This window comes from Hippocampus bargibanti, linkage group LG12 (genome assembly GCF_051943395.1).
Source record: "Hippocampus bargibanti isolate YZ-2025 linkage group LG12, ASM5194339v1, whole genome shotgun sequence".
Taxonomy (NCBI): domain Eukaryota; kingdom Metazoa; phylum Chordata; class Actinopteri; order Syngnathiformes; family Syngnathidae; genus Hippocampus; species Hippocampus bargibanti.
In genome coordinates, this window is record NC_142745.1 from 23,407,110 (window position 1) to 23,432,907 (window position 25,798).

The 25,798-nt window shown below is 41.4% G+C and overlaps 1 protein-coding gene across 1 annotated transcript in view; it reads right to left on the reverse strand.

Annotated features, from left to right (window-relative positions):
* The window catches only part of LOC148890929 (receptor-type tyrosine-protein phosphatase gamma-like), a 236,711-nt gene that overhangs the window by 51,409 nt on the left and 159,504 nt on the right, over positions 1–25,798 (reverse strand). Inside the window, exons 3-4 of the mRNA XM_089010725.1 lie at positions 8,534–8,716; positions 3,194–3,342 (exon numbers count right to left, since the gene is read on the reverse strand). Coding sequence (XP_088866851.1) covers positions 3,194–3,342; positions 8,534–8,716 — 332 coding nt within the window. The remainder of the gene's footprint in view (positions 1–3,193; positions 3,343–8,533; positions 8,717–25,798) is intronic.

The window sequence follows — 25,798 nt, forward strand, 5'->3', positions numbered from 1 at the left end:
CGGGCTGAGCATTCTTGCTGATTGCATACCTGCTGTCAATCTCCCCGAACACCGGATGGGATATCTTTTTTCCCCATGTCTGAGCAAAACATTTAAAAACTCCATCCTTCCTTGCTTCCCTCCTTCCTTCCTTCCTTCCTTCCTTCCTTCCTTCCTTCCTTCCTTCCTTCCTTCCTTCCTTCCTTCCTTCCTTCCTTCCTTCCTTCCTTCCTTCCTTCCTTCCTTCCTTCCTTGCGCCCTCGTTCCTTCTTTGCTTCCTTCTTCCCTTCCTCCCTCCTTCCTTCTTTGCTTCTTTCCTTCCTACCTGCCTCCTTACCTCCTTCCTTCCAATCTTTCTTCCCTCCTTCCTTCCTAACTTCTTTGCTTTTTTCCTTCCTTCCTTCCCTCCTTCATTCCCTTCTTCCTTCTTTCCTTCCTGTCTCCTCCCTTCTTTGCTTCTTTCCTTCCTACCTCCTTCCTTACCTCCTTCCTTCCAATCTTTATTCACTCATTCCTTCCTACCTTCTTTGCTTCTTTCCTTCCTTCCTTCCTTCCTTCCTTCCTTCCTTCCTTCCTTCCTTCCTTCCTTCCTTCCTTCCCTCCTTCATTCCCTTCTTCCTTCTTTCCTTCCTGTCTCCTCCCTTCTTTGCTTCTTTCCTTCCTACCTCCTTCCTTACCTCCATCCTTACCTCCTTCCTTCCAATCTTTATTCACTCATTCCTTCCTACCTTCTTTGCTTCTTTCCTTCCTTCCCTCCTTCATTCCCTTCTTCCTTCATTCCTTCCTCCCTCCTTCCTTCTTTCCTTCCTCCCTCCTTCCTTCTTTCCTCCCTTCCTTCTCCCCCAAGAATGTGGAGTGTGGTCTCGCAAAGTCCAATTTTTGGTTTGCTCCACTTGCCTCAGCATGAAAACGAAGATGTTTCACTTTTTACTCACATTGCACATTCACCTACCGATGAAAGTGGGGCTAACACACACACACACACACACACACGCACACACACACACACACACACACACACACATTCACACACACACACACAAACACGCACACAAACACACACACACACACAAACACGCACACAAACACACACACACACACACACACACACACTCACACACACACACACAAACACGCACACAAACACACACACACACACAAACACGCACACAAACACACACACACACACACACACACACACACACACACACACAACACACGCACACAAACACACGCACACACACACACACACACACACACACACACACACACACACACACACACACACACACACACACACACACACACACACACACTCCTGTTTAAGATATGTGTGATAGATGCGCTTGGCATGTCAAACAGAGCATTCTGGTTGAAAATGTTGAAAACAGCAGGTGTGGGAATAGCAAATCCCCATTTCATCAGGCCATTCTAATGCCCTATTATGCTACAATTACTAAATGGCAAGGCTTGTAAATCATACATCATTTATGGAGAAACGCTCCACAAACTCTATTTTCCCCCAACCGACCACAGGAAGGTATGTAGAGGTTGCACCCAAAAAAATGGAGAATGGGGAACAAGCTGATTTGAAAGGAATTTAGGCAGCATTACCCTTTTTTCCCCATGTTAGCGCTTTGTTCCAACTTCAGCTGTTGTTAAAGCGCTATATCAACCAATATGCACGTATAGCATTGTATTCTTGGTGTATTTTCAGACGCCATTCATTGAGGGTGCGCCTTATACTTCGGTGCGCCTTATACACTATATATGGAAAAGGTTTGAAAACAACATTTATTGGGGGAGTGCCTTATCCTCCGATCCACCTTATGCAGTATATGGAAAACATTCTGAAAATGCACCATTCATTCGGGGTGCGCCTTATACGCCAGTGCACCGTATATACCAGAAAATATGGTATTCTATCTATTTGAGTTACTTCGGGGTTGAGTGAACGCTCGCGCATGTGGCTGCCGCAGCTCATCCGCAGAATAACTTTATCCTGTGACTGTAAAGTGACCTTCAGATGTTTGAAAGGCGCTTAAAATGAAATAGATTATTATTATCATTATTTTGGACAGCTGCCCTTAATTGAAGATAATATAACTCCAGACCCCTATCATTTGGGAATTAACTATTCTTTTCTGATGAAAGAATTGAGTCTATGGTTTCTGACACTGCATTGAATGTTTATGTAGTCCTAAAACTCAATACAATGATACCTCAGCTCACAAACTTAATTGGTTCCCACAAAGTGTGTGTAGGGCAAAAAGTTGGTCTGCCAAACATTTATTTCACATAAGAAACCATTAAAAAGGGGAATAATCCGTTCCCAATTTCCCATAAAACATCATTTTCTACTAAAAAGGCCTGAAAACTACACAAATAGACCTTATTTTATGTATAATAAATGTGCCATTGGATTGAAATGAAAGAAATGAACTGTACTGTATAATCAAGTCATTTTATTGACCTTTGTGATGATCATTGATGGAGTTGCCTCTTGAAGATATCTGAGTGAAGTTGCCGTGCTTTCTCAGCGATAATACCCTCACTCACACTGTCCCCTGCTAGCTGCTTTTCATTAATCCAAATCCACAGAAGTTTTTTAACCTCTTCTATTGCCCGACATTGTTGCTTAGAGAACACAGAAACACCCTTAGCCACATGTAGCAATGGTCGACTTAGCATACTGGTACTGGGACGATAAGTCACACAAACGCACACCTCGTTTGTGTTTTTTGATGATCTCCTTCTTCTGCTCGACCGCCATTTTCTTTTGTGTCCTCTTCATCTTAACACTAGCCTGTGGTGGGGTCTTTTTCCGTCGCATAGTAGCAAAAGTACTCCACTCGATAACAAACCACGTCCACACTCAAAGAAAGGGGGTGACGAAAACTAGTCCGCCAGTATGCCAAGATTATACTCTCGCACCCTGGCACTGGAGTGGACACGTTTTTGCATGGTAAATTTAGGCTAATGTCTTTTAATTTTTTTTTTTTTTTTTACTTTTATTCATTTAGTTTTTTGGACTATTTGGTTACTTCCCTTCTATTTATTTGTATGAGTGAACTCTGTGTCTTTCAATGGAAAAAGGCAATGGCACGTGAACAAAGGCAATACCTTTCAAATTAAAATGCTGTCAAATTGAATTGCTTTCAAAGTAAAACATGGGGAAGTTGACACACGTGAATAAAGTGGTTGACGTGTTTACCTCCACAGGATAATGTCGGCCGTTGATACTGTGTTCCGAGCCCTCCGATCCGTTGCTTGGCCCCCAGTGAAACTCCATTTTCTCCGCTTTAAATCTCCCCGGTAGGCCTGCTCCTCTTACAAAATAATCGTCTTTGAGCATAATGGCCACTGGAGGAAGGACACAAAGACAAAATCAAGACAGTAGATTAGATTACATTTGATTAGATTCATTTTGCAGTGGAAAAAATACATTTCACAGCAGCAAAGTTATGAAAGTAAGGGCAAAGGACAGGAAGAAGTAGAAAAAATAAGGGCAGGAGCTGCTGTAAAGGCAGCCACTCTCGCGGTCAGACATGATCAGAATCAGAATCATCTTTATTCAGTGATACCTTGCCTTATAAACTTAATTGGTTCCCAGACACTGTGTGAGGCGAAAAGTGTGTATCCCAAAAAATAATTTCCCATAGGAAACCATTAAAATATGAATAAACCATTCCCATAAAACATCATTTTCTACTCTCTAATTTTCTAAGCCTTAAAACTACACAAAATATACCTTATTTTATGTATAATAAATGTATATGGTATTATAATTAAATAAATAAACTGTACTGTATAATAATCGTTTTATTTACCTTTGTGATGGTCGTTGATGGCTTGATGAAATAGAGTGGACGGTTTCATCAGCATTAAACACTTGATGAGGAACGTCGCCTTCTTTCACCATCTTGAGGAATGATCCCTTGTAGGTGCTTTCTCTGCGATAATTTTACCTAGCTCCTCATCAATTGTGTTCTGTTTTGCAACAAGTGTACAGATGGTTTGTGCGGGTTATTTGTGGAGCCTGATTGATGGGATATTTTAACCTTGCAGTCTACACTTTGCCTTTAAACTATCAAAGTTGAATTACATTTTCTAACTCTCTCTCTGTCGTCTGCCTGTGTCTTTCATGGTTAACCACCTCCCATGGTTAACCACTGCTGCGTTCTTCACCAATCACGTGGCTTTAACCGAAGACTGGGCGCGGGGAATAGAAGACAAAAAAAAATCGGCTGCCATTTTCCTTTTGGAGAACGGCCTCACTCTCTCTCTGGTACCCCCCCCCCCCACCCTTACTGCTGTGTTCTTGACCAATCACGTTGCTTTAACCAAAGATTGGGGGCGGGGAATAGAGGACAAAAACGAGTCGGCTGCCATTTTCTTGTCAGGAGAACGGGCTCGTTCGCGAACGACACATCTCTCATCGTGGCGCTCCGTGTGTATCCCGAAAAATGGTTTGTATGCCAAGGTTAAATTTTCATAAATTTAACATTCGTAAACTGAAAGGTTCGTAAGCCAAGGGGTTCATAAACTGAGGTATCACCGTATGTAGAACTCGCGAGGAATTTTATTCCGGTAGAACACGCTGCACTAGTATCATCAAAAAATGGAGAAAAATGGAGGCACTAGACCAGGGGTGGGCAAACTTTTTGACTCACGGGCCGCATTGGGTTCTAAAATTTAACAGAGGGGCCGGGCCAGGAGCATTTGGAGGGAGGGTTTGGCCCGGAAATACCAAACCTAAAGCATTAAAGGACAACCGACGCCGCCGGACAAGTTATGTCCATAATTTGTAAAATCACTTCAAATGACTTCGACTGAGCGTATTTTAGAAAGATTCCACAGCATATAGCTATAGTTTACGTTTTAAGACATGTGCTGAATATTCATGAAGTCTTCTTTTCGAGTTGATGACGATCCCCATGTGACGTCACGTTTGGAGCTCCTGACCGAGAAAGCGACACACAATGCAGTTTGCGGTACTTTGTTTAGTCTGAAAACTTCGTGTTGATCCGTGTTGATGGCAAAATTAGGAGGAAAACTCATAAATAATGCGATGGTGAATCGTTGTGTGTTGCACCAAGACAACTATTTGATATTCGCTGACACAAATTCCCAGCTTACAATTAGCCTATTTCCAATGGAGCTTGGGCGCCATCTTCTGCATTTTATGGGTGCTACATTGCTGTCATTGACGGCTCGAATTGATATGGGAGGACTCCTTGAATCAATTGCAAACATTTATGCTTTCCTCTTTAGAACTATTTGAATCATATTCATAACTGGATGAGTAACAAGAAAACATCTTCTCCGAATCTGAAGCCATTGTTTTGATTCTCGAGCAAGGCAATACGTCCTGGCGTGACGTCACGAACAAGGGGGTGGGACCTTCTGAGACTGGCCATTTCCAGATTCATTTTGAAGTCTTTTTTATTGGTGTTTTTCATTTGACTAAAAATATCAGCCTGCCTGTTTTGGGTATTTTAGATGCTATAAAACGTTTTTCTGATGTCAGTGGGAAACAAAAAAAAAAATGGTGCCGGTTGTCCTTTAAATGTAGTGTGTACAAGCCTCATAGCACAGTAAGTACACTATAACCCAATTTATTAACTGTCTTTCAAATGTGAAAAATATCCCTGATCAGTGAATAAATTTGTCTCAAGGAATATGCAAGATATGGCGTTTACATACTACAGTAAAGTCTCGTTATATCGATATTCAAGGGAGTCCGAAAAATATCGATATAACCGGGACTATCGCTATATCCGATATCGATATAACGAGACTTTACTGTATTTCGCAGATACTTGGAGGAGGAAATGGAAATAGATTAAAATAACATATGCACTCTGATTTATCAAGATTGCGTCTGTTTTTAATAAGTTTCCATCAAAGGGGCAAAGTTAAAGAAATCAACATTTATTGAAAAATGGAATCACTTTCAGGGCGGCCCGGTAGCCAAGTGGTTAGCACACCGGCTTCACAGTGCAGAGGTCGCCGGTCGCGTCCCGGTCTGAGTGGGTTTTCTCCGGGTCCTCCGGTTTCCTCCCACATTCCAAAAACATGCATGGCAAGCAGATTGAAGACTCCAAATTGTCCCTATGTGTGAGTGTGAGAGTGACTGTTGTTTGTCTTAGTGTGCCCTGCGATTGGTTGAGAAAAATGGAGGCACTATACAATTCTATTTGGGTGACTATTTAGAGAGTTAATGGCAACGGGTGAAGAAACTGTTTAAATGTCTGCTGGATTTGGTGCGCATGGATTGGCAGCGCCTGCCTGAGCTAGGGGAGTCGCTGGAAAAGGTAGTGGGCAGGGTGCGGAGGGTACAGTAGGATTTTCTGTGTTTATTTTGTTTTTCTACTAAGTTACTCAGGACATGTTTGTGTCTTTAAAAGTCTCAGCCATGTTTTTCTATGAAGCAATTAAGTTTGTGTTTTTGCTGCTGGAAAATGTGGTGGACAGGGTGCAGGGGGGTCCAGTAGGATTTTCCGCACCCTTGTTTGGATACATGCAGTGTGCAAGTACTCTAGAGTGGCCAGGGTGTTGCGCACGGTCTAGTGTCTCCTAAGAAGCATTTGAATTTTTCCGTCACACAAATACAAGGAACGGATACATAGTTTTCAAAATTTTAGACAAATGAAAATCATAAAAAAGTATATTGTGCCTTTGTGTTTAGGTAGTCAACGTTAGGGTTCCTGCAAATCTATTGGGAATATATCTCAACTTGCTTTTGAACATTCACACATTGAAAATGTTGTCGATGGTGCTTTGCAAAAAAAAAAAAAAAAAAAAAAAAAAAACAATAAATAAATTAAAAAAAAAACAATATCAAGCTCAGCCACACTCACATGGAGAGCATTTGTGAACAGCAATTTTGAAGCTTGAGGGCTCGAGGACACACTCCATTTTGTTTTCAATTTTTAAAAAAAGTACTTGTCAACCTGATGTACTCTTTGATATTGAAAATTGTAAATTGCAATAATAGAGGTTTTTTCAGCAATATGACGACATTAACTCATTTCCTGAAATTCGCAAATGTATTCAGGAATTGAAAAGCATGATGTGGAGCACCATTCCCGAATTTGTTGTTTTTTTTTTTCTTGCGGGGGTTGCTGGTCAGACCTCTGGCAATATTTTTTTCACTTCCAATAGGGGGCAGCATTTGCCTTTTTTTCCCATGTTAGCGCTTTGTTCCAGCTTCAGCTGTTGTTAAAGCGATATATCAACCAATATGGATGCACAGTGATACCCCGGTTTACGAACGCTTTAGCTAACTAACTTTTCGCCTGACGAACATTAAATTCGCAAGATTATAATCTTGGCATACAAACTAGTTTTCATCACAGAGGTCAATAAAACAACTTGATTATACAGTACAGTTTTTTTCTTTACTTACAATAAAATAGCGAATTTATTATACATAAAATGAGGTATATTTTGCGTAGTTTTAAGGCTTATTTAGGAGAAAAATATGTTTTATGGGGACCTGGGAACTGATGATTCCCATTGTTAATGATTTCTTATGGGAAATACATGTTTGGCAGACAAACTTTTCGGCTTACACACACTTTCTGGGAACCAATTAAGTTTGTGAGCTGAGGTATCACTGTACATTATAATACGTACCACATTTTATTATATCTTTTGATCTATTGAACGAACTTGAAATGAAAATCGTTGTTTTCTCAGTCATTTTTAGATGAGACTAAAATCTTAGACCCCTGATTTTTAATTGATCACAGACATTTTGGATCACCTGACAGCACTGGAACTGTTATTCAAATCTCTGTTTGCTGTACCGAAGGATGTAGACCCCCCCACCCCTTTCCATCATGGTGCTCAGTGGAGGTGATCCCTTCTGCAGATAAAGCGCTCATCTGTCGTTTACAAACCGCAAGGTAGGCATGCATTATTCATGCCAAAAAGACGGGGACATTTGTCTTGTTAGCCATGCATTATGAAGGGAGGTGTGCGGAGGGGGACTTCCATGCCATTTTTCTTCCCAAGCTCTTGTTAGTGTTGCATTTTCACTGGGCTTTCTCAACGCTCTTTAACACTAAAGCACTTTTTTTTTCTTGTGACCACTGTTGAACTTGAGGTTCCTGCAGGTATGGCTCTAGAATATTTTGGTACGATACTAACGTACCACTTCTTTCAATTTGATTTTGAGTACACGTACGCACACACACACACACACACGCACACACGCGCGCACACACACACACACACTAATATATATATATATATATATATATATATATATATATATATATATATATATATATATATATATATATATATATATATATATATATATATACCAACCATCCATCAATCTCTCTCTCTCTCTCTCTCTCTCTCTCTCTCTCTCTCTCTCTCTCTCTCTCTCTCTCTCTCTGAGAGAAAGAGAGATAGATTGATGGATGGTTGGTTCTATTGAAAATGAAAGAAATAAGAATTCAACCACGAACATTACGAAATGGGGTATGATATTCCTTCCTGGAGTCTTGGACAACCTACTTGCGTGTGTTTAGTGTACCTGTTTTGCCCGTGTTCTTCATTGACGTCTTATTTGAAGATTCAGCATCAAAGCCTTCCAGTGTAATTTCCTGAAACTCTGTGGCTATTTTTGCATCTTCGTCTATAATGTCGATGGGTGACTGTTTCTTCTCCTTACATCCTGGATAGGCAGCTGCCCAGCCCTCATCTGGTCCAAATACACCTGGGAAAACAAAATCCAAAATGTTCTCATTCGAACAGTGCCAGTAGATTTCAAGCAATTTTTCTGCATTGACCAAAAGTCTATTTCCTATCCATTTGCTATCTATTAGATATGTTGCTAGCTAGCTAGCTATGTAGCTGGCAATTTATTACCTATATGGCTATCTAACTAGTTAGTTAACTGTCTCGCTGGCTATCTATTAGCTATCTGTTAGCTAGCTAGCTATCTTTCTATTTCTATTCTATTTGAGTTACTTCTGGGTTGAGTGAACACTGGCGCATGAGGCTGCCGCTGCTCACCAACAGAAACACTGATCCTGTGACTGTAAATTGACCTGGAGAGTTTTGAAAAGTGCTTAGAAATGAAATGGATTATTATTATTATTATTATTATTATTATTATTATTATTATTATTATTATTATTATTATTATTATTATAAAAGCATGGCTGACATTGGTTACAAAATAAACAGCAACTGATTTCACACATTCACTTGCAGATGATGTGCAAAAATGTGTCCAATCCAGTGCCAGGGTTTTTGTCACTGTCACTGGAAGTCCAGGACCCACAGAAGAATCAGTTTTAGGACTACATAAACATTCAATGCAGCGTAGGAAACCTTAGACCAATGGAGTCAAAGTCATATTTGTCGCGGGCCACATCGTTGTTGGGGTAATTCGCTATACAAACATCTTTAAACATCGCTTTCTACTCTTTGTTTATGTTTGGGACTTCCTGATACGTCATATCCTGCCTTCCTTTACATGATCTCGCATCTACATTACATCACATCCTCTCGCGTTACACTGTGCGCCGTATAAATGCTCTCCCATTGCAGTTCGTCTCTCTCCACTCCATGCCTCCTCCTTCGCTGACCTCCCACAATGTCTCCGCTGTCTTCAAGATTAAACCAACTTTCTGTTCTACACCTGGCTTCCTGATGATTTAACCATCCTCTGCCATCAACGCCCGTAGAAGCAATGAATCAGGGACGAAAGATCAAAATAAACCCATTATGATTGGTGCCTGGAGACTCCGGGTCCTAGCTGATGGCTTCGAGGGGGTGAGGGGGAGTGGGCCATGTGTTGCTTCCAGTGAAGGAAGCTCTCTTTTTGTTTCAAGAGTGTTCGGAAAGAGTGGGCCATCCCTCCCTTCTTGGTGTCCGTCATTCAGGATTTGTTTCACGGGTGAGTTGGCACCGCTAGCATGCAGCTATGTTGAGTGAATGTATTGTGGAATTCTTCCGGCCAAAAGAATTCTAACTACGGTTAATCTGCGCATCGGTGGGCTCGTGGGCAGGTGAATGTGGTAAGGTAGACCAATTCGAGCCTAGTTGTGGGTGTGGACTTACGCTAGACTCTAATGCTTGTACGGGTTATTAGTCGTATTCCGTGCGCTCGGCGACGATAGGGCTTAAGACCGACACCCACGCGCGAGGGCTGGCGAAAAATTGATTTATTAATTTGGAGCCGGACGATTTTGTGTTCTTTTTTTTGGTTTACTTGCAGCTGCAATAGATCATGGATTACCGTAACATTAATGCATTCATCAACACCAGCGTGTTATCAGCACTGCTAGCCGTTGCTACGGGGTTTCCCAGGGGGTTTCATTGTCTGAGAGCAGCCCGTGGGGACAGAGCGGGGGCGGCTGGGGGGGGGGGGGGCATTTGGAGGAGCCGACTGTCCGTGACTTGTGACTTTTGTCCTTTGTCTTTTATCTTGTGTCTTGTGTCTTTTGTCTTTCCTTTGTGTGCGTTTTATTGTGTGCTTTAATGTATGTGCGTGCATTGTCTCATCTCATCTCATTTTCCGTACCGCTTATTCCTCATTAGGGTCGCGGGGGTTGCTGGAGCCTATCTCAGCTGTCTTCGGGCACGAGGCAAAGGAGGAGGAGCGCTGTTCGGTTGCCGAAGATCACTCCGCCAGAGCCGAAGGTCATGTGCTTTCGTGTTCTTCCGCAGAAGATTATGTATTTATGTATACACACTTCCACCGAAGTGTGTAATATGAAAATAGTTCTTATTATGAGGCTTAATATTCATAAATTTGACGTTCGTATGATGAAAAGTTCGTAGTATAAGGCATTCGTAAGTTGAGGTCTCACTGTACGTATATATATATATATATATATATATATATATATATATATATATATATATATATATATATATATATATATATATATATATATATATATATATAATATATATAACGAGACTTTATATATATATATATACCAATCAACTTTAGTTTGCTGATGAAGTTCTTCAGATGAGGAGCGAAATGGCCGACACCTTCAAAGCAGTACAGATGACAGCTGAAGAAACCTTTTCCTTTCCTTACAACATACTTCTTAGATCATTACCACATAGGCTTAGTCATGTGAGGTGATTCCAAAGCAAATGAGGCCAGGAATAGAACATTAGAGGTAATCAGACAGAACAAAATAAGTCATGAGATTAATAATAATAACAACAACAACTACAACAACAACAACAACAATAATAATAATAATAATAATAATAATAATAATAATAATAATAATAATACATGTAATTCATAAGCGCCTTTCAAAACTCTCAAGGACACTTTCCAGTAGCAGGACATTTTTTCTGCCGGTGGGAAGCGGCAGCCACACGCGCCAGCGTTCACTCGACCCGGAAGTAAGAAAGTAAAAAAAAAAATAAAGTAAATTACAAATAATATGACAACACCTGCCTTTCCAGCAGCTCATGTATTTCGTTTTTCTACTTTCATTCCTTTCATCACTTTGCTGCTGTGAAATGTAAATTTCTCCACTGTGAGACTAATAAAGGCATATCCAATCCAATCCAATCCAATCCAACACAAAGACACAGTCATTCATTCTTCCGCACTTTCTGTACCCGCTTTGTGACATCAGTTCTAGATGAAAGAGGAGAGGATCAAATAATAATAATAATAATAATAATAATAATAATAATAATAATAATAACAATAATAATAATAATAATAATAATAATAATTGAATTGGATTTGCCTTTATTAGTCTCGCAGTGGAGACATTTACATTTCACAGCAGCCAAGCAATAATAATAATAATACATTTTATTGCTAAGCGCCTTTCAAAACTCGGTAACTACAGTCACAGGATGAGCTTTTCTATGGGTGAGCAGCGGCAGCCACACGTGAGCATCCTTTTCAGCAGTGGATCAGGGACGTTAACTCCGATTCTCTTTTAGTGGTGGAAATTCTCATCCATCCATCCATTGATAACACAAAACACACTTTGTCATCGTTCTCATGTGTCTGTCTCCTACGTAAATTCCTACTTTACATCTGTGGCACTAAATCTACACAATCTATTTCACATATGGTGGCCGAAAGATCATTGTCTCCATTTAGCTGGATAAGTGAGCATCACATCGCTTCCTCCAGCTGTCCGACACACTGGGGTAAGGCCACAAATTGGAAACGTCAGCTGAAAATGAGGCCGGCTCGCTCTGAATTGGGAGTCGACTCCCCCACGCCGACGTTCACTTGCTGCACCCCACTTAGCTGTAATCTCTCACCCTTAATTGAAAGCAATAGCGGGCTCCCAGGCTCCTAAATGAATTTGTCGTTGATTACTCAAGCCCTGGCAGATTGAGAGCATTTGGTCATGTCCATTTAATTGAATGAGTGAGCATCCTTCCCCAATCTGCGACTTTGCTGTGGGGTGCGTATTGATTGAGGTGGTTTTAGCTTTCGAATCAGCACAACAACTTCACTCGGATATCATCAAGAGGCAACCTGGAAGTTTGTCATCCATTGACAACTACCATCACAAAGGTAAATAAAATGACTTTATTATATAGTACAGTTTATTTCTTTAATTACAATACAACAGCACCACTGATTACTTCTATTGTCCTGACTGATTACCTCTATTGTCCTGCCTGAATATGGGGTCTACGACTGGCCTAATTGCCCCACTTGCCCTCGTATCACCTTATCAGCATAACTGAGTCTGTGGTCTAAGAAGTCTGTTGTAATAACGATCCAAATTAAGAAGCAAACCGTCGGACAGACGTTTTGAAAGACAGATGACAGCTGAAGAAACCTTTTAATCGATGGACGACTCCTGTACGACTGAGAGCTTACACAGACGTAATGCAATAGCATGTTTATTATATGTAAAATACTGTACATTTTGTGTAGTTTTAAGGCTTATGTCTTAGAGAATTATGTTTTATGGGGACCTGGGAACGGATTATTCTTATTTTAATGTTTTCTTATGGGAAATGTTTGGAAGACGAACTTTTCGCCTAACACACACTTTCTGAGAACCAATTAAGTTCGTAAACTGAGGTAACACTGTATCCCTGTTCCCAAAATGTAAAAAATTAAGAATTTTGTCTGTAATGGGTTATTCGAGGAATGCAGCGTGCGTGAAAGAACCTTCTCAGATGGCAGATGTAAAGGTTTGAGAAGGACTGGAAAAATCATGATGTGTCCATCGATCCGGCCTTGATCGATGGACACTGAAATGAGGGTTGCGGGTGTGCTGGAGACAATCTCAGCATCTTTGGGCAGTCAGCAGTGGTACAACAAGAACTGTTTCTGGGGCACAAACTCACAATCACACCTGAGGGCAATTTAGAGTGTTCAGTTAACCTACTATCCCAGTTTTCGGAAAGTGGGCTGAAACCAGCGCAACCAGAGAAAATGCACACACGCAGGAGTGGAACAGATTGCAAATGTCATCATGGTGGGACTATTAAAAGCTTTCTGATTCTGATTTGAAACTCGACACAGGAAGGCTGCAGCCTAGAAACGAACACTGGACCTGTTCTGAGAGAGACATCCTTATTGACTTCACAAAAGCCTGGCCCAGAGAGCCAGTTCTTTCCTGGGCTGCTCGCGGAACTCTCTGGAGGAGGTGGGCAACAGACGGACGCTTGCTAATCTAAAAGCTAAGCAGCGCCTCCCACCCACTCTTGCCCACCCTGATGGCACTGGGTAGCTCCTTCATCCATAGAATGTTACACCCACGCTGCAAGAAGGAAAGATGCCACCGCTCGTTCATATCGACAGGCTTCTCTCTCATCTCATCTCATTTTCCGTACCGCTTCTTCCTCATTAGGGTCGCGGGGGTTGCTGGAGCCTATCCCAGCTGTCTTCGGGCACGAGGCGGGGGACACCCTGAATTGGTTGCCAGCCAATCGCAGGGCACACAAAGACATACAACAGTCACTCTCACACTCACACCTAGGGACAATTTGGAGTGGTCAATCTGCCTGCCATGCATGTTTTTTTTTGAGTGTGGGAGGAAACCGGAGAACCCGGAGAAAACCCACGCGGGTCCGGGGAGAACATGCAAACTCCACACAGGGAGGCCGGACCGGGATGCGAACCGGCGACCTCTGCACTGTGAAGCCGGTGTGCTAACCACTCGACTACCGGGCCGCCCCGACAGGCTTCTCAATTCTCAATAATCACATGTGAAGGACAAAAAAACAGGAATCTTGTATATCAATATGCTTTTATGTACAGTTTTAATGAGGTGATACCAGAGCAAATGGGGCAATCAGGCCAGTCGTAGACCCCACAATAAGTCAGGACAATAGAAGTAATCAGTCAGTCAGGACAATAGAAGTAATCAGTGTAGCCTCAGGGAATAGCCCTCTGCTCCCCCCAACCTGAGAGCAGGGACCTATCATAGCAGAGGTCTGACACCGCATATATAGGCATATATATATATATATATAGGGCCAAAACTACTAGCACATTTTAGTTCGCTGACGAAGCCTTTTGGATAAGAAGCGAAACGTCCGACACCTTCAAAGAAGTACAGATATGGCTGAAGAAACCTTCTCATCTGTACAGTTTAAAAAATATATATATTTTCACCCCACCCCTGCTTGCACTATGTACAGTTTTTAATTTTTACCCTCTCAAATTGCTACTGTGGACTGCATTGTGGGACTATTAAAGGCTTTCTGATTCGAATTCTCATTCTGAAAGCTGGAAAGCATTGCTGGAGTTGGAATCTCCGCAGTGTTGTCCCTTCAGGAATGAAGTCAGGCAAGCAAATATCGAGGCTTATTTGCCCGATCTCTCAGGATCTGAAGCCTCAGTAATCAATAATGATCTGGCATCCTTCAATTTATACATTCACCCTTTTACAATGCCAATTAATTAATATTCAAACATTTTGAGAATCATTTGTGATCTTTTCAACACGGTGTGATTGTAGTTGCAGTGGAGTGTTATAAATGGCTGGCTCATTATCTTCTTAAAGACGCCGCTTGTCACTCAGCACAGCCAATTACTGTTTTAACACAGTACGGGAGAGGAGGAGGTGAAATGTGCTTGCAAACCGTCACAAAGCAAACGTGTCAGAAAAATAACAACAACACTCTGGAAAAAGCGAAAAATATAATCCGACGCAAACCTTTAGAGATCACACGTGGCGGTATTAATGCGACTGGATGTAATCCTCAAGGTTCAGAGAGATTTACGATTAGAACAGGTGCAACATTTGATGAACAAGAATCCAAATTGACAAAAGATTAGCAAGTAGGAAAGAAAACGTGCAAACTTGATTGCTCACAAAAACAACGGTGGAAGCTGCATTCCTCGACAAATCCGTGACAGCCAAAATTCTTAATTCTGGGCATTTCGGGAACAAGGATACAGTGATAGCTCAGCTCACGAACTTAATTGGTTCCCAGAAAGTGCGTGCGAGGTGAAAAGTTTGTCTTCCAAATATTTATTTCCCATAAGAAACCATTAAAATGAGAAAAATCCATTCCCAGGTCCCCATAAAACATCATTTTCTACTGGATAAGCCTTAAAACTACACAAAATACACCTTATTTTATGTATAATAAATGTGCTATTGCATTGTAGTGTCTCAAGGAGCTCTGGGTTGTACATCTTAGAGCAGGGGTCGGCAAAGCGCAATTTTGATTGGATGACACCGACCTAAGTTGGCCGAAAGCGCCATTTTGATTGGATGATACTGGCCGTCATGTTGAAACAGGTTATACGCCCCTTTAAATGAGCCCAGCGAGTGCACTTCAGCTTGAATGCACCGGAGCATTATCCTTTGAGGAGAGAAAATGTTCTGATTCTGATTTGCAATGAAACAATACCATCGATGAAACAGTCGAATGTCAGTGACATTTTAACAAGCCCCATGTTAACGTTAGCATCAACATACTTCTGCGAGAAGTTTATTGCAAATAGCAAGTGTGGAAGGAAGCTTATGAGCCGTGTGCAGGCTAGCTAGCAGTAACTTCGCCTCTGGACCGGAAAGTTGAATTTCATTCCGATCGTTTGCCTGGATTTTTACCAATCACGAGGAACGGAAAGCCATTCATGTTAACTGTGAGTACTATCACAAAGTTATTTTGAATAATACATTCTGATATTTTGTTGAAAAGTGGCCGCGTGCGTGTTTGTGTGTGCGCATTTGTGTGTGTGTGTGGGCTCGCGCACGCGCGTGTTTGTATGTGCGCGCACACCCGTATGGGTGTGCGCGTGTGCGTGTGGCTCTCACTGAAAAACATTTCTAAATATTTTACTTTTATGGCTCTCATAGTCAAAAAGGTTCCCGACCCCTGTCTTAGAGGTTGTGATATTGCAACAGCAACGGATGCAGGCAGACATACTAGAAACTTCATGAATAGCTGGTTCCCCTGCTTGTATGTTCTCTTCTCATTGTACAGATGGCATGTGCGGATTGTTTGTGGAGCCTGATTGATGAGATATTTTAACCTTGCAGTCTACAAATATCAATAAAAGAAGCGAAACGTCCGACACCTTCAAAAATGTACAGATGACGGCTGAAGCAACCTTTTCATCGATGGACCACTCCTGTACGACTGAGAGCTTACACAGACGAACTATCAATAAAGTTGAAATTAGTCCAAATTTCACTGTGTTGTCTATCATCTTTGACGCCCCCCCCCCTGAACATTTAGACTGGTTTCCCAGGAGACGGCCAACAACGTCCTCGGCGCATTTACGGCAGAGCGAACCTCAGCGAATCATACTTACACACATACTTCCCCCTCCCCCAACCCCACCAAGCTACTCGCTGTCCAGCTGGCTAGCTATCTAGCTAGCGATCGTTTAGCTATTTAGCTAGCTATCATTCAGCTATCTAGCTGGCTAGGTAGCTATCTATTAGCGACTGTATCCTGTGACTGTAAAGTGACCTTGAGAGTTTTGAAAGTTGCTTATAAATGAAATGTATTACAGTAAAGTCTCGTTATATCGATATTCTCGGGAGTTAGAAAAAATGTCGATATAACCGCACTGTCGATATATCCGTCCTGCGCCGAACTGCATTAACAAAAGCCGCCAAAAGAGGGTATCCAAGCCCCATATAAGAAACGGAGCTGGCCATGAGCTCGCCATTTTGTGCCTCTTTTTTTTTGGGTGAGAGATGTTCCCCCAATGTTGCCTCAAAATGGCACATATAATTCTTTAATCGATTGCAAACATGTATGCTTTCCTCTACAGAACTACAGTGTATTTGAATCATATTCAGATCTGGATGTGTAACAAGAAAGCATATTATCCGAATCTGAAGCCATTGTTTGGATTCACAAGCATTGCAAGACGTCTTGGCGTAATTTTCATCACGCTTCAGCAGACAAAACAAGAAACATTGTTGCAAAAAACGATTGCATTCATATACAGTACTGTGGGCATGTACATAACACAACAGGGAAACTGCAACGCTTACATCTTACTGTATTATGTATGCAATTTAAAAATGTCATCAATCTTCTTCTTCTTCCCATTTTTACCTTTTAACACAAACACTTCAATCTCGTCTGCTACACACGAGCTAGCGTCTGAAAATGAAAATGGCTCTGCTACACGGGAGCTGGTCACGTAAGAAACTCACGTGACCAAGTCGACCAATGGCGCGACCGATGGCGTGTATAAACATAGCAAAATGGCCGGCGGGAGATTAAAAAGAGCACCGTAGTAACCGAATTATCGTAAAAACCACGAATCGTACTAAACTGAACTAATTATACATAAAAAGACTAGAAATGTGCACGGGAAATGAAAATAGTGTCGTAATATGCAGTATTATCAATATAAATGATATCGATATAACGAGACTTTACTGTATTATTATTACTCTATCTATTAGCTAGCTAGCTTTCTATTTATTTGAGTTACTTTCGCGTTGAGTGAACGCTGGCGCATGCGGCAGCCGCTACTAACCCACAGAAAAGCTTATCCTGTGACTGTAAAGTGACCTTGACAGTTTTGAAAAGCGCTTAGAAATGAAATGTATTAATATTATTATTATTAAAACTATCCTTGATAACAAACCGAGACTATATGCTTGCAAATTTAATGTTCGTGAGATGAAAAGTTGGTGAGCGAAAGTGTTCATAAGCGGAGTTATCACTGTAGAATAGAAGAAATATTGGGCATCTGTCAACAGCCCCGAAAATCAACACAGTCCCCCTTGGCTGTGTCGCTTGGCCATGAAAATGTGATTTCACACCAAGTCCTGTCTCCTGGTGACCCCGTCACTCGACGAACCGCCAACCAGTCATCCCATCTGACTCTCCAACTGAGCGTGAAGACACGCTCAAACAAAGTCTTCCTTCCTCACATGACAACAGGCAACACCTCCCGCCTGACACCCACGCACACACAACCAAACACATCCCAATAAGAATAAAATAAAATACAAGAGCTAAAGCGTCACACCCCGCGGGCCTCCCACGGTCATCATTTCTCGGCTTAGCATCCTTCGAAAAAACAACAGAAATAAAAATAAAGGGTTCAATGTATCTCTCCAAAATTCACCAGACCTCTGGCAATGTTTTTTTGCCGTCCACAGGGGGCAGCAAGTCCCTTTTGTCCATGTTAGGTCTTTGTTACAGTTTCAGCTGCTGTTAAAGAACTACTGTATATAAATCAATATGTATTGTATTTTGTACAGCTGCCCCCATTTCAAGCTCATATAATTCCAGACCCATATAATTTAGGATTTAGCTCTTTTTTTCTGAGAAAATAAAATAGTCTCAAGTTTCTTACACTGCATTGAATGTTTATCTAGTCCTAAAACTCAATACATGTAACATCCAATTTACGACAGTTCCGTTCCAACCAAAATGGTTGTAAGTCGAAATGGTCGCAAGTCAAAATCCATTCAAAATGTTGAAATGTTGTTGAGACTCGGAGACTGGCTGTCTGGCCATAATTGTTGTACACGTTGCCGGCCTGCTAGCACATTGCGGTGCCAGGCGTACACATCAAATGGTGTGTTTTACTCTTAAAATCGTCATTTAAAGGACAACCAAAACCATTTTTGTGTTTCCTAACTGACATCAGAAAAATGTTTTATAGCATCTATGTTACCCTAAACATGCAGGCTGATATTTGTAGTCTAATGCAAAACACCAAAAAAGTGTCCCAAAACTGCCACAAAATGAGCTTGGAACTGGGGATATTCAGAAAGTCCCGCCTCCTTGTTTGTGGCGTAACGCCAGCATACTCCTTCACAAATCAAAACAATGGCTTCAGAGAGTTCAGATTCTGAGAAGATGCTTTCTTGTCCAGTTATGAATATGATTCAAATATTTCTGAAGAGGAAAGCATAAATGTTGCTATCGATTAAAGAAGTCCTTCCGTATCAATTCGAGCCGTCTGGACTCCATTGTAACGCCCAGAAAATGCACAAGATGGCGCACAAGGTCCATTGGAAATGGGCTGATTTGTCCGCTGGCAACCTTCTTTATGCGTGTTATCGCAATTGGCTGCGACACACAACGATTCACCATGGCATTATTTATGTAGTTTCCCTTCTAATTTCACGATCAACATTGTGTTTTCAGACGAAAAAAAGTCCCCAAAATGCATGCAATGTGTTGCTTTACAGTGAGGGGCGTTCCCTCCGTGACGTCACTTAAGGCATCGTCATCAACTCAAAAACAAGACTTCCTGAATATTCAGCGCAAGTCTTAAAAAACATAAAATATAGCTATATGCGGTGGAATCTTTGTGTAAAATGCGCTCAGTAGAAGTCATTTGACAAATTATGGACGCAACTTGTCCGAAGGTTCGATTGTCCTTTAGAAATGTCATTTCTAGGGTTCATTGCAGTGTGAATGAGAACAAACTTTGCAAGGTCTTCACCGCATGCTGTTCTGTTCATTTCCCTTCCTGGGAACTCTTAATAAAAGTGATATGGTTGATAATAAAGGCGGATGTGGAACCTTTGTGACTAAAAGTCAATATGGCAGAAATATCCAATCCCCAGCAGGCGGGCTATTATAAGCACATGAATGCCTCTGCACCCACTGGATGACTTGATGGCTGCAAAGAAAGTGTACCCACGCGGAATTGTGCACCGGCCCCCAGTGTTGCTATTCACCTTGAAGCAATGCCCCCGCGAGTGGGAGTGGCTGCTAATTTTTGTGTTAAACGATGGCATGGCCAGAGTCAATTGGGTTGAGTTGAACAGTCATTGTCAAGTAGATATTACCCTGAATAACAATAACCGTGTTTCTGCCTTCAGGGCCTGCACTTTAAAAGTGTTTATCGACAAATCCTTTTGTGGATTAGTTTGTGCGCAGAGGCACGCAGAGCTTTGAATATACACTTTCCCGATGTTCATCTACAGTTCGTTTTACCACAACAGGGGACATTGGTGAACCCCCACGCCATGACTGCATGATCAACGTTTGTTACATTGTGACTCACTGTTGGCCGAGTATTGGGGTACTGGTCGGGAATTGAAGCCACCATTTTTGCACAAAAGGCAGCAGTGTGTACCATTAAATCGTGAGACGTTCAATAGTTGATCATCCATGTATGTACTGCACATAGACAACTGTGAAAAAAAGAATAATACAGTGATACCTCAGCTTATGAACTTAATTGGTTCCCAGAAAGTGTGTTTAAGGCGAAAAGATCATCTTCCAAACATTTATTTCCCATAGGAAACCATTTAAATGAAAATAATCCGTTCCCAGGTCCCCATAAAACATAATTTTCTCCACAAAAAAAACTACACAAAAAACTACAAAAAATATACCTTATTTTATGTATAATAAATGTGCTATTGTATTGTAATTAAAGAAATAAACTGTACTATATAATAAAGTCATTTTATTGACCTTTGTGATGGTTGTTGGTGGCTTGATGGAATGGATAGCTTTTTGCATAGTGTTTCAAGGAGCTCCGGGTTGTACATCTTAGAAGTTGTGATATTGCAACAGCAACAGATGCAGGCACAAATACTAGTAACTTCATTAATAGCTGGTTCCCTTGCTTGAAGTTGCCTCTTGATGATATCCGAGTGAAGTTGCCTTAATATAATACCCTCACTCACACTGTCCCCTGATAGCTGCATTTCGTTAATCCAAAACAAGATAAGTTTTTCAACCTCTTCTATTGCCCGAGACTGTTGCTGAGACAACACACAAATACCCTTAGCCACAAGTAGCAATGGTCGACTTAGCATACTGGTACTGGGACACTAAATCAACGTACACCTCGTTGGTGTTTTTCTTTCTTCTGCTCGACCATCATTTTCTTTTGTGTCCTCTTTGGTTTAACACTAGCCTGTGATGGGGTCTTTTTCGGGCCCATAATAGCAAAAGTACACCACTCGATGACAAACCATGTCTGCACTCAAAGAAAGGTGGTGACGAAAACCAGTCCGCCAGCCACAATGGCACTGTTAGAACATGTTGGTTTGGTGTTTATCCGCTGACAACTAGTCAACCAGCCACCGTGGCGCCGTGCAGTTTGGTTCGTCAGCCGAAAACTAGTTCATATGCCAAGATTTTATTCTCACAAATTTAATGAACGGATGGTGAAAAGTTCATAAGCTAAATCGTTTGTAAACAGAGGTATCACTGTATTCTGGTGATGCCAGAACCCCCAATGTTCGTTCCTAACTAGTAGACACATGCACACAGCTTGCTTGTAGCTGGTTGCAAAGTGGTGGTCCCCGCATGGCTCACTCTCACGGGTCAATGCACAGGTCGAGCGGAACCAGCTGCTCTTTTTCACACAGGGAACGATTGATGCTTTCATGAGTTCCTTTTCAATTGAAAGAAAGTAAGCAGATTGAGCACAACTAACCTGATATTGAGGTTTGTGAGATGTATTATATTGTTAGTGTTAAAAGCGTTTCTTCAGGTGTCATCTGTACTTCTTCAAGGTGTCGGACATTTTGCTCCTCATCTGAAGAGCTTCGTCAGTGAACTAAAGTTGTGCTGTTAACTCTAGCCCGATATATATATCCCGAATGGACAGAAGTGGCGGTGCCAGACCTCTGCTCTGGTTTTGTATGGTTGGGGGAGCAGTAGACTGCTCCCTGAAGCCTATCTGATTACCTCTTTTATTCTGTCTGATTACCTCTGATGTCTATCCCTGGCTCTGATTGCCTCATTCGCTCTGGTATCACCCTATTAGCATGACTGCATGACTAAGCCCACGTGGTAACGATTTAAGAAGTCTGTTGTAAGCTTGGTCTAAATTCAACCTTAAACCAGCAAGTTAGTGAAGGGTTTTGCTGTTTTAATAACATGGCTTCTTTGACTCCTCTTTCAGCCAGGGATGTAAAATAAAACAGTCAAATTACAATAGGACCACTGCCAGTTTGTGTGACTACTGCTCAACCAGAAAGTGGAGCAATCCGAACAAAATGTAGCAAAGCGAAGCACGACAAAAGAACAGACATCGAGGAATATGCCTAAACCAGAAGGGCAATTTACAAAGTCAATGTGCAGGAATTCAGCAGTGAGTTTAAAACTATGCAGAGTTCTCAAAACATCTCTCACTTATGCCATTTGTAAAATTGCGCACCACAATACGGTTGGCAATCGATCAGTTCTTGCGTAGAAGTGCTTTTATGCCGTAAAACTAATGGTTCGGCTGATATGGGACGGTTCTCATCTCTGGAAATTGGAAGCTCCCCTAACGTCATCAAATTCACAGCCATTAGAGGGAGATTATCACCTGTGTGCCATTATCCTGATGAATAACAAAACCTTGTTAACCCAATATGAGAAGAAAAACACTAATGTGTTTTTCAAGCCATAAATTAAGATGGCAGATGAATGTGGGTGGTTGAGGAAAGTGTCTAATGAATACCTTGTGTAAACTCAACTCGGCAAGGGACCAAAAGGGGTTTGAATTGATGGAGCACAATACCGGTCAAACCAAAGTTTGCTCCCGTTCACCATGACGTCCACTTCCCAACCGCTACAGTTTTGGATGTCAGGTCCATACACAGTTCCCAAACACCAAGTTATTGACCAATACCGAGCCGCAAAGAAAGATTAAATCTTCTTTTCCTTTCGGTTTTTCCCTTCAAGGGTGGCCACAGAGCATCGTGTCCTCCATTGATAGAGAATAGACAGAATATAAATTATTATATTTAAATGTTACAATTCTATCGGTTCAGGGAAAGACAACTAATTAAAATGTCTATGTTCTGTGTTTATAGTTGTTGGTGCTTGGGACGTCCAGGGGTGTGGTATTCAAATCTAGAAGACTGTTTTACTAATGTATCACTTCAATTTGCATATATTCTCAATAAATTGCTTGGCAGAGGGCTGCAGAATTTGGGCGTCGGTCATGAATGGCTGTGTCCCCTACCGGTAGGAAAAGACAAACCTGTGTTCCAGCTTTTGTCCACAGTGTCCGACCGAATATCTCTGACATCCATCTAGGTCGATTTTGTGCATCCTCATCTCTCACCCCAGCTACCTACATATCCTCTTTGACGACATCCATGAAGCTCATCTTAGGGCTTCCTTTGGGTCTCCTGCCTGACAGTTCATGACTCAGCATCCATCTCCCGATATAGTCACTCTCTCTTCTCTGGACATGTCCAAACCATCTAAGTCTGGCCTCTCTGACTTTCTCTCCAAAGCCTCTAATATGAGTTGTCCCTCTAATGTACCTTTCTAACCTGGTCACTCCCAAAGAAAACCTCAACATCTTCAGCTCTGCTACCTCCAGCGCCGCTTCCTTTCTTTTCTTCAGTGGCACTGTTTCCAGTCCAAACATCATGGCCGGTCTCACCACTGCTTTATACACTTTTCCATTCACCCTAGCTGAAACCCTTCTATCACACATCACATCTAACATTTTTCTCCAGCCGCTCCTGCCTGGACACGCTTTCTTCACCTCTTTTCCACACTCTCCATTGCTCTGGTCTCCTGCCTGCTAGTTCAAGACTCAGCATCCATCTCCCGATATAGTCACTCTCTCTTCTCTGGACATGTCCAAACCATCTTGGTCTGGTCTCTCTGACTTTCTCTCCAATGGCTCTAAGTTGTCCCTCATTCCTGATCCTATCCACCCTAGTCACTCCCAAAGACAACCTCAACATCTTAATCTCTGCTACCTCAAGCTCTGCTTCCTGTCTTTTCTTCAGTGGGATTGTCTCCAGTCCAGTGCCGAAAAGAATAAAAACCTTCAAAGGTGCTGTTCGTCGTTTCCAGACTGTATTTGGAAAACCACCATCCTCACCGTCTGAAATTCAACAAACACGCTGAGAAAGAGAAAGGCTGACTCTATCTCCCCAACAGAGTCAAGCGACGGTGTTGTGCTTCACCCTTTACGGACGATTGGGTCAAATTCGGTACACTAAAGATAAATGCTTATAGATCGAAAAAATGAAAGGTAGCAGTTCAAGTGCCGGTTGGAACTGATGCAGCACAAGTTACATGTCCCTTTAATACAGGTTATGTACAGCTTTGCCTTTAAGAGCGTCAGTGACATCATCTCTCCTTCTTGTGCACCACAACGTGTGCTCATCGATCTTCAAAGCTCCTATTTTCGTCATGGATCAAATATCACGTAAGTTGTGACGATTTTATAAGTTATTCAGAAGAGGTTTACTGAAATGCATAAACTAACGCTAACTTGTTTATTTACTAAGAAATATTAAAAATAAGTAGTGTCCCGAATTTGGAACATTCGGCGTGCTAACGCTCTTTTCATGATGATATTGTTGATGCTGACTTGGTACCCGATGTGAATAATTGTAAGTGAATGGTGCGTTTTACACTAATAGCTGTACCTCATAGCTTTGCATTCTCAATATAATTATTAAAACGGAGGTCCATATGTTTTTTTTGGTATCTCCTAAACAGAAATTAGAAAACTTAAACGTTTTAATCATAATGTCTTGTACAAATTTAACATTTCCTATTTCCAAAAGACCGTGAAACATGGTAGGAGCTGGTATAACACTTATAAGTTTCTGTGAAAAAAAAAATGACAGGAAAAGATAAAAGTCTATTTTATTTGGGGCAAATCAAACACAGCAGAATTACTTCTGAAGGCCTTGAGGACATTAGATTGGCATGTCAACTAAAATCATCTGAGAGAAAGAATTTGTAATCAGAAAATGTAGAAATGGTAGTTTTGAAGAACTTAATAGGTTGCATTTCCACTTGTGTTATGTAAGGTTTTGTTGCCACCTAGTGGACAAAATAGTCCCCACTACCGTATGTGCATTTCACATTCTCAAATACAGTACAGTGACTAGATGATAAAGCATCTGAAAGGACTGAAGTTCTGTTTGTGATGTAATGTAAGGAAAGAGATGCCCATTTCACAGTAAGATAAGAGCATTGACATCAAATGAATGAAATGAATGTTGTCGTGCCTATATGTTTTTTTCTAAAATACCCATGTACTGTATATCTTTCCAGATCCTGATGAGAATGAAACAGATGACCATGTTGATGAAGACATTTTGGCATCGGACACAGTCGTGACTGTTGCATTGATGAACTTCTATTACTATTCAAATATTTTCAAAGGATTTTCGATGAAAAAATGATGGATACTATTGTTGAACAGTCGAGATTCTATGCAATGCAAAATAACATCAATAAGCCCCTGTGTGTCTCCAAAGAAGAGCTTGAGAAATGGCTGGGATTGATATATTGTTTCTCAATCTCAAAATGACCAAACACTCAGATGCTTTGGGCTTGAAAGCTATCTCCACTAACTGATTATGCTGCAGAATGTACTGTATGTCAAGGGATCGCTTCGAAATTATAAAAAGGAACTTGCATATAGCAGACAACACAAAACAAGGAA